This window comes from Accipiter gentilis, chromosome 16, assembly GCF_929443795.1.
Source record: "Accipiter gentilis chromosome 16, bAccGen1.1, whole genome shotgun sequence".
In the NCBI taxonomy this organism is placed as follows: domain Eukaryota; kingdom Metazoa; phylum Chordata; class Aves; order Accipitriformes; family Accipitridae; genus Astur; species Astur gentilis.
Genome location: NC_064895.1, coordinates 27,624,924 through 27,637,464, shown reverse-complemented (window position 1 = coordinate 27,637,464; position 12,541 = coordinate 27,624,924). Strand labels below are relative to the sequence as shown.

Genomic DNA, 12,541 nt, shown 5'->3' with positions numbered 1-12,541 from the left:
CACAGCCCGAAACCCCCTGATCTGTATTCTCCAGCCAAATATTCTTGTCTGTATAGACAATGTAGCTTTCCCTGTTACTTAATTATATTTTTTCCATTATCTCTTTAGCACGAGAAGATCCACTGAAATGCTAATCCTGTCCTCTAATGCTTTGTAGTCCCTTTCAATTTCTTACTTGACATCAGAGGGCTGGAGCACCTCTCCTATGAAGAGAGGAGCTAGGAGAGTTGGGGTTGTTCAGCCTGGAGAAGAGAAGGCTCCGGGGAGACCTTATTTGCAGCCTGCCAGTACCTAAATGGGGCTTAGAAGAAAGATGGGGACAGACTTTTTAGTAGGGCCTGTTGTGATAAGACAAGGGGGAGTTGTTTTAAACTAAAAGAAGGTAGAATCAGACTAGATATAAGGAAGACATTTTTTACACTGAGGGTGGTGAGACACTGGCCCAGGTTGCCCAGAGAGGTGGTCGATGCCCCATCCCTGGAACCATCCAAGGTCAGGTTGGATGGGGCTCTGAGCAACCTGGTCTGGTTGAAGATGTCCCTGCTCATGGCAGGGGGGTTGGACTAGATGAACTTTAAACGTCCTTTCCAACCCAAACCATTCTGTGATTCTATGATTCTATGAAGATGTTCCAGAGCACCACATCTGGGGAAGACCCTTGGGGAACCTCACTGCCAAAGCACTGCTCGGGGACGGATGCACCCTCAAAACTATTCTCCGTGATGGACCTGATGCCCCGGGATTGTCCATTGTGTCCGTGCCCTGCAGACAGTGCCGAGAGCTTATCAGCAAGGTGCCCAGACTCCATCCACCACCTCCGGCAGCAGCTCTGCTGTCGGCAGCCCCGGCTGGCACCGGCTCGAGCAGAGCTGTGCCCGGCGGCTCCGCGCGTGCTGGCGGCAGAGTCCTGGCAGCCGGATCTGGAGGAGGGGGAATTGCCTCGGCGTGTCCGGGTTGGGGAAAGCGGCCGGCGACCGGCGAGGAGAAGCCCGCTGGAGCATGGACCTGGCTGCCAGGTGCCTTTGTGAGTGGGACCAGCGGGTCGGGGTGACATTGCAGACGCCGGCAAGCAAACAACGCCTCTCTGGAGATGGGTTTGCTCAAGCTTCTCCTCCTGTCGCGCCGCTTGCGGCAGGAGTCCCTCTATAAAACCCAGGGCCTCCAAGGTCACCCACTTTAGCCATCTCAGATCTACTTTGCTCCCACTGCACCGAGATCTCTGCCGGCCTCCAAGCATGAGGGTGCTCTGCGCGGTCTTTGCTGTGCTCCTGCTTTTCTCCTTGGCCACCCCAGGTAAGATGGGAATGCGTGGGGTGGAGAAAGTGGGGCTGACCCTGGTCGCTGGGGTTTGGGAGCCTGTCCCCTCTCCAGCCTTTGTGCCTTGGGTCAGAGGGAGGTGGTTCATCTCACGCCGGTTTGGGAGTGGAGATCAGCTACCTGCAGCTGGCTCTGGCTGATGATTTACCCAACCGATTTGGGATGAGATGAATGCCATACTGCAAATGCCTGTCTCTCACACTCATGCAAAGGGATCTTGCCAGCAGGTTCCAGTACTGACATGTGTAGAGGCATGACTTCCAAAGAGTCCCGTGGTCCCCCAGCTCAATGGGGACAGAAAGCATGGGTCCTATTCTATGTGGGTCTAAACCCAAAGGTACCCTGAGCATCAGTACCACACCGGAGCCAGCAAGGAGATAACTTTTGGGGCTCTGCCCTCCTACAGTGTCTGACATTTTCTCTTATAACCCATCTCTCTCTCCTTCCCACCACAGGGTACGGGCAGTCTAAGGGCACTTGTGATGGGTACTGTTCCTACGTGTGTGCCAAAAGGGACGAGTGGACTTTCAGCCAGTCCTGCGCGAAGATGTACTGCTGCATCCCCCCACCCAAAAAGGGAAAATGATTAGGGGAGTCTGAGAGAAGAGGAAGAGCAGCACTCGCGGTGGGGCTCCGGGCGATGTATTCATGGTGTAACCGAGACGGTGTTCACTGCTTTGAAGTAAAGATGGGCAGATATGATTTCTGTGTGCTGTGTGCTTCATTCACCTCCCGGGAGGGGAGCTCCAGGAGAGGTTCTGCACCCAGACCTCCCTGGACCGTGACCACGACACACCTCTGAGAGCCCCAAACACTTCTGACAGCCCCAGACCTGTGACACAAAAATAACACACTGGAAGAGAAAAGGCTTTGGGATTTTCCTGTTGCTTCACAGCAGGGTGGTGGCAAAGGCTGGGAGAGGACTGATTGCCTAATATTGTGTCTCCCTTCTCCACAAGTTGAATCCCAGTTTAGTTCTAGGGGATGCAACAGCCCCCAGTGCTCCATCAGTCCCATTCAGCCTCTGCACTGGGGACCTCAGTCCCATTGCGGGGGTAGAGACGGGAGGCAAGCAGCCACCGCTTTCTCCTTGCACCCCTCAAATCCCACTCCTGGGGCGCCTATAGAGCACCCTCATCCCAGTGCAGCCACTCAGGTTTGGTGGTCCCGTGGCTGTCCTGGACACCCTTGCACAAAGCAAATGACTTCTCAACATAGCCTGTGACCAGATTACTCCTTTGGGGGTCACCAATAATGGAAGAACAGACAAGGTGGATTTCTTCAGCGTCCTCTTCCCTACCCTCTCCACTGCGTGATAAACTATTCACTCCAGGCTTTCTGCAGGGGGACATGGAGCGATCCGGTGTTGGGTGGCTCAGAGCATTCTGGCAACGGGCAGCCAGACAAGCCTCAGGAGCAATATTGGAGGGTGAGACGTTTGTGTCAAAATAAATTTCCAGCCATGGGGCCTTTCAAACCCAGGAAAAGGCTACTGTACTGGTATTTGTTGGACTGAAGGATGCTGCAGGAGAAGAGAAGAGATACAGACCTCTCCTTCTTGTAGAAAGATTGCTTAATTTCTACAGGGGGAAGGTCTGCGTCTCCTCTCTTCTGCAGCCTCCTCTATGGTCAGCAGAGATGTTGGCACTACAGCCAGTACACAGACCTGGGGGGGAAAGTCACTTCTTCCTAAGGCTAATTTCTGTGTTTGTTCCAAACTCCTCTGATTACCAGGCAACTCTGAACACACGGTGCCTGCAGGCGTGTCTGCTGCCAACCCGAGGGCTAAAGCCACCCATTGTGTCTGTACGTGCAATGTAAGGTGATCCGAGGGACTTGCTACCGACCACTGTGGTCTAAATGACTGTGTACCAAGCAATTTGGGGGGGCAAACAGAAATAACCTTATGCTCCTTTATTTTATCCTTAGCACATAGGATAAATGTGAAATCTGATAACTTTAAAAACTTTATCACTTTAAAGACTAACCAAGGATACAGGAATCCTGACAAAGCTGTGCCAACAGTGGGATTTCTTATATTTTTCTTGCTAAGAGCAATGAGTCTCTTTCCAAACTAGGTGCGTACTGTGAGATACTGAGCGTGAGGGGCTTAACATCTAGTCCATGAGGGCTGAGATCAGGCAAGGATAGGCAGCAGGTAAATGTCACGCTTGATGATATGATACAGCGTGGCTTACCAAGAGCCACAGACTGTCGTCTTCAAAGCAGTAATTTGTCAAGCTTCACCTGACCCCAGACAAAGGAAAATTTACCTAAAACCATGACGTGTTGGCGGAAAGACTTCACAGACACACAAGGTTGAAAGTTTGATAAAATAATAAAAATTGCAAAAGGAAACACTGAACGACAATAAAAAAAACCCTTTGCTGTTTCTTTCCCATTTTTCCCCAAGAAAAAAATAAGAATTGTGTGAGAAGAGTGAAAAGAAAAGCCATGTGAAAGTGAATGAACTGCAAAATGGGGTTTTGAAGTGGTGCCACTCGCTCTGCTGCATCTCCAGCCTTCAAAATGTTTCTGCAGCTAATGAAAGCTTCTGACAGCAGTAGTTTATTTCAAATTTTTCTTGTTAGGAGAATGACTGTTTCCCCCTGTTACTGGTCCTACCATGTGCAGCTGTGGGACCTCCTAGGGCACCTTGTTGCAGCCTCTTGGGGAGCAGAGGGACCCTCCAACTGCATTAAACAACAGGAGGGAAGGCATGAGTCCTCTTTGGGGGGTTTCAGCCTGGAATTTGATGTGGGTGTAATGCAAAGAGTGAAGGAGACAGGCTTTCTTCATCTTCAGATCCCACTTCTTCTATCAGCAGAAGATTGGACCTGGGATCCCCCAGAGCAACCCAGTGCTCCCTGCAGCAGAGAAGCTCTCAAAGACACGGCATGTGGATTTTTCTATAAAAAAAAAAGGCAGAGGGAAATTGCCTGGCCTCTTCTGCCCAGGCACCCTGAATGCTAACGCAGCATTTCCCAGCTACATGAGTTACACGTGTCCCAATTTGGGGGTTCATCCACTGCAACTGGCTTTTATCTCCACTGCCCGCAGAAAGAGGGAAGGCAGGCGGGATGCAGCTCTGCTACACAATCCAGTTAACATTTCACACACGTGCACTTTGTGCTAACGTTAAATATGGTTTTTGCTTTTTCACCTCTTTCAGAACAGCAGTGCAGCCATCTAACATTTCCACTGCGAAAGGCACTTGAAGGAAAAAGAAGCTGTGTTTGCCCTGTCCTGACAGCCAGAAAATATATGTCCAAAACCTCTCCGGGCCACTCATCTCTTCTTGCAATGGTAGAGCATCCTGCAGACGCTATGCATTCATCTTCAGAAGAAGCGAGTGAGGAGCAGGCAGCGAGAGACACCGGCTGCTTACAGCAAATCTTTTGGCTGCAAAAGTGTTGTCTCTGTTGCACGGACGTGCTGTTTGTCCAAGCTGTCTCCACCAAAGGAAAGCAAAAGGCCCCTCTGTGAATGGCATCCAAGAGATTTTCAATGGCTGCCTTTGGAAGCAAAACAGGAGCTGACATGAACAAAAATTTGACTGGTCTCTTGTAAGGATGGTCAATAATGGTAGGAGACTTTCTGATCACAAAGGCTGTTATTCCAGGACCACGTAGGAAACATAAGCTTGCAGAGAGCACTTCAACCAGTCTTACTTATACACACACTGGAAGCAGGGAGGAGAGATGTACTGGTGATGGCATGTACAAAAGAAAAAAATGTGAAAATGGCAGGGATTGTGTTCTGGTGTCTCAGAAATCAGTGATAACAGACTGGCTTTATGAGAGAGAAATATTGAGCTATTACACCAACAAGAAGTGCTTTCCAGGGCTAAACCTTCCTCTTGGCATCATGAAGCTGAGCATCCAAAAAAGACATGCAATCAGATTACATTGCATACATGGAAGGTGCTTGTGGCAGTTTTGGGCTTTCAAAAGATGAATGAACAAAAGCACAGAGTCTAAACCAGTAACCTCCAACATCACACGTTTTACAGCATTGCACTGAAAGTGTGCTACTTGTTGCATGTTGGATGGTGCTTTGGGCATGATGGTGTAAGATAGGGTTGGATGACACAGTCCTGTCTTCCCAGAGTAGAGCTCTGGTACAGAAGATCTCAGAAACTGTGCCCAGACCTTGTCTTGGAGGGGATTAGTTGCCCAGAAGTGAATTTCTTGGACGAAGGTATCCAGGTGTGAACAGATGTCCAAGAAAAAGAGAAAACATTTCTTCCCTAGTGTGGTCAGTCACCATTACTGCTAAATATATGGTCTAATTTCAGTCTGTTCCTATTATAAATTCTAGCTATGCCAAGAAGCAGATTTATGTCCCGGAAAGCACCTTTTATAGGAGAAGTAGTTGAATATTTATACCTTACGAAGCCAGTGCTGATAAATTACTGGATTACAGGGTTTTCATATGTTTACAGGGAGAAAATACCAGCTATAGGCTCACTGACCTAGAAGTAGGAGACAAAGACATAACAAGTGACTTCTCAGCGCTGCCTTTGGTATGCTAAATAACTGAGAAACAGCACTCAGTTCTGACTAACACACTGGACTTGGTCCAAAGTTTTAGCCTGGGAGAGCTCCTCTGCGGCACAGATCATACGGTACTTACAATCCGCATCTTTGCTGGAGCAGCAAGGGATGAAAAGGCCACTACTTCTGTGCTTAATTTCAATAAGGAGGCTACATAAAATTGGGGAAATTGTTAAAAAGAAGACAAAAGGGACAGCTAAAAGAGTTAAATCCTTGCAAATAGATTCTTTGCAAGCACTGTGGGAGCTATTTAAGGCCCCTATATTGCAGACTCAGAGAAAATGTATGACACCTATTAAAAAAAGCCCTGAGAAAGAGCAGAAGGAAAAGGTCATAGCAGAACAGTGGGATGAGGGAGGTTGTTAGAAAGAAGCAGCTGAGATTGTGTCCAAACACAGAAAATAGAAAAGATAATAAACTGTGCTTGACAAAGTGTAAAACACAGTAAGGCAACTCAGCAGAGAATTGCAGGAAGAACTTGCAACTTTAAGAAACCTCTTAAAATAAGTGTCTTTTTTTCTGAACACACCAGGAACAGGAAGCCTGATGAAGCGCGTGTAGGGCAGGAGATGGTCAGAGCAGTAAAGCTAATAAAAACTAAGGTCACTCCATGGAAACCAAATGAAATATTTGCAGCTGTGTTCACCTTGCAAGAAAGAAGGGAGGTCTTCATGCTGAACTCTCCTTTGTGGGGACTCATCAAAGGACTTGTCTTGAATGTACAGGAGGTGAAAGAGAGGAAATAAGCAGCAAGAAATCACCAGTACCCAGATCTTTTCCCCCCAAAAGTCCTAAAGGAATTCAAAGATGAAATAGCTGCCCTCCTGACTGCAGCGTGTGCTCTATTGCTTAACAAAGATTTACTGCGCAAAGATGGGGAGATGCTAATGTTATGAAAAAAAACCCCAAACCAACTTAAAAGGTCCTATAGAATTGCAAGCCAGGATTGTACCAGTTATAAATATAATAACATGGGAAAAAAAACCAGAGGAAAATCCTGTCCTAAAAGACTGCTAGGGCTCTCAGAAGGAGGCAACGGACTTGAGGACTAGAGAGATGGGGATGCAGGAGGCAGGGACCAGCACTATGGGTCCAAGTTGCAGGAGAAATTGGTCATGGGGAGCACTGTGAGAAGTCACTGTTGGGGCTACAGTGGTAAATTTGATCATAAAAGATCCGGAAAGGTAGCAAAATTTTCTACTGGTGCTGTATTGTTCAGGGTAACGAAGGTGACGGCTGCGGAAGGATCTCGCTGTTTTGAGCGGCTGGCTCGGAAACTGGCTGATGAAATTCGGTGCAGATCGATGTAGAGTGATGCACATAGGCAAAATCAAAGTAATTTTATATGTCAAATGAATGGCTCTATGTTGGTTATTTCATTGCCCAGTAGAGACCGGGAATGCAAGTAATTAGGAAAGGAAGAGAGAACAGGGAACAGCATCATTACACTGTATTGCTGAATAAATCTTGGGAATTTCAGCCAGACATTTTGGGACCCTTTATTTGCTCTTTTTTGATTTTCCGGTTTCAGGGCAAAAGCGTTTACCTCTTTTTAATGACAGCTAATATCCCCATACAAGAAGAGGGAAGAGTTAGAGGCACCGAGACTCGTATGTGCCATTCAGAGAATGAAATCCGAGATCTGGTGAGCTTTCAGCCTCCCTCTTATCGGGGACGCATCAACTAGAAGAAGCCCTGACGGGTCATTGCTTTGCTGTTTATACCAACTGCACTCAACCAGAAAGGTCCACGTCCCAATGCAAAAAAACCAGTGCAGACTCTGCCCCGATCACCGTCTGTGATTATACGTAGGTACGAGTGACAGAGAAGCAGATGGGCGTATTAACATGAATCGTTGGACCAGACGTTTTCATTATGCCTGGCATTCCTCTTTCTTCCAGGGCAGATGCACTGACTGTCACTACAAGAAAAGACAGATCTTTAAAATGTATAGCACCAGACAATATGGCAACTCCAGATTTGTGTGGAAAGTGGTTTTTGCTGCTGTATGCAGCTTGTTTCTGCAGAAGTCATTATATTTCACTGAAAATAAGATATAGAGGAAAGCAGTGGGGAAAAAAAAAATCTTACAGCCAGGATCCAATCTATTATACCCTGCAGCTTCCAGAAGCAGGGCTCAGAAAAACATCCTTTCTTTTGGAGCTGCAATTTATGGTGCTGTTTTAACCGGTACTTACCCTAATTTCTCAAGTTACTCTAGCTGCCAGCTACAAAAGACAAAGAGTTTTTTTCCCAAATACCTGTCCTTTCAAGAGGTGGAACACCATGAAAGCTTCACGTGAGAGGGGTGAATAAACGACTGCATTAGTGATGTGGTTTTAGATGAAAACCAACAGCAATTAATGATCACTTCAATATTCCACTCCTGCACATGCTCTACAGCAGTCTACAAATATAACGGTATCTCTGCTTTGCCATTGAAAAATATGGTTTCTTCTCCAGATTTGTTTGGACCCCTGTGAACCTCAAGTCTTAAGGCCCCTTATCTTTTTTGCTTTTCTTACTAAATTCACTGGTGAAAGAAAATGTATTTGTAGGGAAATACAGATGATGACTGAGGAAGGATCCTCTGCTGAAATAGCGACCATTTCCATGATGACTTCAGGGTACCAGGAGACATGGGTGATTCAAGACTTGTAAAATACTTGGGCTCACATACACCAAACCAAGTCCTGGATCAGTGGCATAGAGAACATCCTAAAAGAGATTATTAACAGTGCCCTAATTTTACAACACAGAGAACTACAGTTTCTCCAGAGTTGGTGAGAAGGTATTTTGACAACACCAAAGTTCACTGGGAGGTCAGAGCTGACGCTGTCAGAGATGTGTTAGGTTCCCAAAATTGTTCCTTTTCTAGGAACGACCGAGTGGGAAAACAAAACAGGCAGTTTGCAGCCCCTTTTCTAATCTGCTGCAGAGGTTTTAGTTATGTGTTTCTCCTCACCTTTCCATTTATTCATTCCCCACCCAAGGTCCACAGAGGTCATTGGAAATGGAATAGGCTTTATTCAAGCTGGCTATGTATTTACTGGAAGAGGAGGAGGTGGAAGCTTGCCATGGACCAGTGTGGGTTTATCATGCTTGCAGGTAGCTCCTTGAACGCCTTCAGCAACTGCTGGGTGATCTCTCGGTGCTCCCTTTTAGGTCCCTCTATCTACATTTTTCACTTTCACCAATCCCTGTTTTGTTTCATTGTGTACCCTTACAATTCTTGGGTTTCTCCCCACGATCCAAGGACACCTTCAGATGCGACAAGATTTCAGCAGACCTGATCATTACCAGCGCTCACAAAACCACAGCTAGGACACAGGAGCATGAAACAGGACACAATTTAAAAGTCAATGGCCCAGTTTTCAATATGGAAGGTACCTATGGTGACTACGCAGGCTGAGGCAGATGAGGATGGACATAATCATCACAGCACAAAAGGCTGCTGCAAATAGCCCCGTTACAGACCCTGCTAGGGCTGCTGCATGCTCACAGCAGGCACCTGTGAATGACTCCAATAGGTGCTCTTGGAGGTGGTCTCAGCAGAGAAGCTTTTGGGAACGAGAGGGCAGGAATGATGCTCTCCCAAAGATCTTTGTCATGGTTTAACCCCAGCCAGCAACTCAGCACCACGCAGCCGCTCACTCACTTCCCCCTCCACTCAGTGGGATAGGGGAGAGAATTGGAAATAAAAAGGTAAAACCTGTGGGTTGAGATAAGAACAGTTTAATGGAACAGAGAAAAAGAAACTAATGATAATGAAAACACTAATAAAATGACAATAGTAATAATAAAAGGATTGGAATATACAAGTGATGCACAATGCAATTGCTCACCACCCGCTGATCAACACCCAGTTAGTCCCTGAAGCGGTGATCCCCCACCCCCACTCCCCCCAGTTTATATACTGGGCATGACATCACATGGTAGGAATACCCCTTTGGCCAGTTTGGGTCAGCTGTCCTGGCTGTGTCCCCTCCCAACGCCTTGTGCCCCTCCAGCCTTCTTGCTGGCTGGGCATGAGAAGCTGAAAAATCCTGGACTTAGTATGAACACAACTTAGCAACAACTGAAAACATCAGTGTGCTATCAACATTCTTCTCGTACTGAACCCAAAACATAACACTGTACCAGCTACTAGAAAGACAATTAAATCTATCCCAGCTGAAACCAGGACAATCCTTCTAGAGAAGGTCTCTGGAAGATGCTGAAGGGAGTCTGAATTACTGCACGCATCCATTCCTGCTTGTTACCCAGTCATGGTAACAACAGTCTTGCCAGGATCTCAGCTGGATACCGATTTTTTGAGCCTCAGCACTAAACGAGGCTCCCTCCCACACATGAGACCCATGGGTTTTGCTATGAGGCTCAGCTGGGAAACGGACACCCAGGAGGGTGGTGTTACAAACAGACCTTTTTCACCCACCATTGACTGAATTCACTGTGGGAAACAGAGAGGAAAACTCCATATGTTTAGCACTTTTGTTACGTATTTTGCACAAAAAGAACAATAAGACGTGCTGCTAATGGGCCTTTGGGGCTGGGTTTGGAGAATGTGTTTTAACTTGGGATCACGGGGGGACGCAAGTAACCACGCTACACACACCAGAGTTACATCGCCTTTTTTTCTCTTTTTAATTATCGAGAGGGGGGGACGGCAATTGGGTTAGAGAGTTGAGAAGCTGCTCCCAAAGCCACCGCGGTGCCTCCTCTTCCCCGGGTGCCTCCTCGCCAGCTCCTATTTCCCCTTCCAGCCGGGGGGGATGCAGCAGTAGTACTTGCAGTCGGAGGAGAAGGACCACACGTCCGCCTTGGAGCACTTGCCGGAGCAGTACCCCACCTTGGGGCAGTGCTTCCTTATCTGCCCGTAGCCTGCAAGGAGAGACAGAGGGAGCGGGCTTGGGTCAGGATAGGTGCCTCTGGGCCCCCCCGCCGTGCCCTCCCATCACCTCCAGGGACGAGCGTGGCAGCGGTCCGAAGGACGAGACCCTGCTTGTAGGGAGGTCCTGCTCCACCCTCCCACACGTCCACCGCTCCTGCCCGAGCCCAGCCCCAGAGCAGGAGGGGACCTCGAAGGGCACGACTCTGAGAAACTCCCTTTCCCCCTGGCCGGTGACTACAGGGCCAGTTGATGACACAGGTGCGGTCTGGGAAAGAGATGCTCCCGAGGAGAGCGGATTCCTCGCCCGCATTGAGAGACACCCCAAACCCAAAGTTCATAAAGATGCTCATCTGTGCAGTCTCGCACCTCTCGTTAAGAGACAGGATAAGTGTTCTCAGAGCAAAACAGCAAAAGCAACACCAAAGCAGTTTCAAAAAACTGAGCTGGTGTTCCAAAAAATATGGGGGGTTTCACAGGTGGCAGTTCCAGAAATCTGACTTGCATGTGTTAAAAGACATTCAAGTGCCAAACACCAGGCACCGGGGTGGGAGACTGTTGGCCTAAAATAGCTGGGAAATTATGTTCAGAGTGAAGGGATATTAGACTGGGAACCCTTATAAGCCCCAAATCTCCCTTTCGTTCATTGAAAAGGGAGGCAGGAACCAGAAATGGAGGGATATCTATCAGCAATGTACACTAAAAATGTGATTGAACTGGACCCTGAAGATATACTCAGAACTGGTTTGACACAAAATATGGCATCATCTGAGCAGGAAATGTCCAGGAAGCCGGTGTCTCTGTAAAAGACATCCAGCACTCATCTGGCACTCCGTGGCTAAAATAATTACACCAAGGCCCAGCTCACCTTGACCTAGAAGGTGTCACAAATGTCTAAAACATCCTAACTGTGCATCTTACAGTACTTTAAAGTGAGTTTTTCTTTAAAGACTCATTTGCCTGCATATGAGCATAGAGCCCTGTTTAAGACAACCTGAGGCAACCAAGTCACCTGTGCATTCGCAGGAGACCAGCATGCATCTGCATACCCGAAGGACTAGACACCTTTATGTGGGCAACCAAATCACAGCCTTCAAAGCCAACAGAGACCACATTTGCTCAAGCTGCCTATCAAGCACGGTCCACTGATCCTCATCTCTCTGGTTCTCCCACGGTTGCCCAGCCCACCCTCTGTCGGGGGATGCAACGAGTCTACGGAATTCCTGACAGTTCGAGAACAGCGCGACCTTGAGCAGCTTGTAGTATATCCTTGAGAAGTCTGGAAAGATCCGAGAAGACTAGTACGAAAACAAGATAGTGATAAGAAGAACCGTCCTGACAAACTCACCAATCATGAATTGTTAGTTACTAACTAAGCCAATCGTATACTAACACATACTCTGAAGAAGGGGATAAAAAGGTGTGTTAGAACAATAAAGTAGCCATTCTGCATGATCTATTACTTGTCGTGTCCGTCTCTACCGCGACAACCCTCCAAAGCAATAACCCTCTTACCTGGGACAGCCAAGGAGACCAGTAGGAAGAAAGCGAAGACAAGGTAGAGGAACCTCATGGTTGGGGCTCGGTGAGGATCTCAGCAAGGCTGGAGAGAGGAGGGTTGGAGAGAGCCTGAGCTGGACGCTGCTGAGTGGCAAGGCTGGGCATCCTCATATTTATAGTGTGTTTCTGAGCAGAGAGGAGGGTTCTGGGGGAGGTCCTGTTGCTCACGGGACCTCTCATGGTTCACTGCACACCACAACCGCTGGCCCCTCCACCCTGC

General features: G+C 47.8%; 2 protein-coding genes across 2 annotated transcripts; one reads left to right on the top strand and one right to left on the bottom strand.

Annotated features, from left to right (window-relative positions):
* The first annotated feature begins 1,235 nt into the window (after positions 1-1,235).
* LOC126046601 (small basic protein 1-like) lies at positions 1,236-1,903 on the top strand. The gene is made up of 2 exons (XM_049819248.1): positions 1,236-1,293; positions 1,773-1,903. The coding sequence occupies exons 1-2, from the start codon at positions 1,236-1,238 to the stop codon at positions 1,901-1,903; spliced, it is 189 nt and encodes a 62-aa protein (XP_049675205.1).
* An 8,717-nt stretch (positions 1,904-10,620) lies between these two features.
* Positions 10,621-12,334, bottom strand: LOC126046599 (cygnin-like). Its single transcript, XM_049819246.1, has 2 exons — positions 12,277-12,334; positions 10,621-10,754 (listed from the first exon to the last, which is right to left on the bottom strand). Exons 1-2 carry the CDS (start codon positions 12,332-12,334, stop codon positions 10,621-10,623), a joined length of 192 nt encoding a protein of 63 aa, XP_049675203.1.
* Between the last annotated feature and the right edge of the window lie 207 nt (positions 12,335-12,541).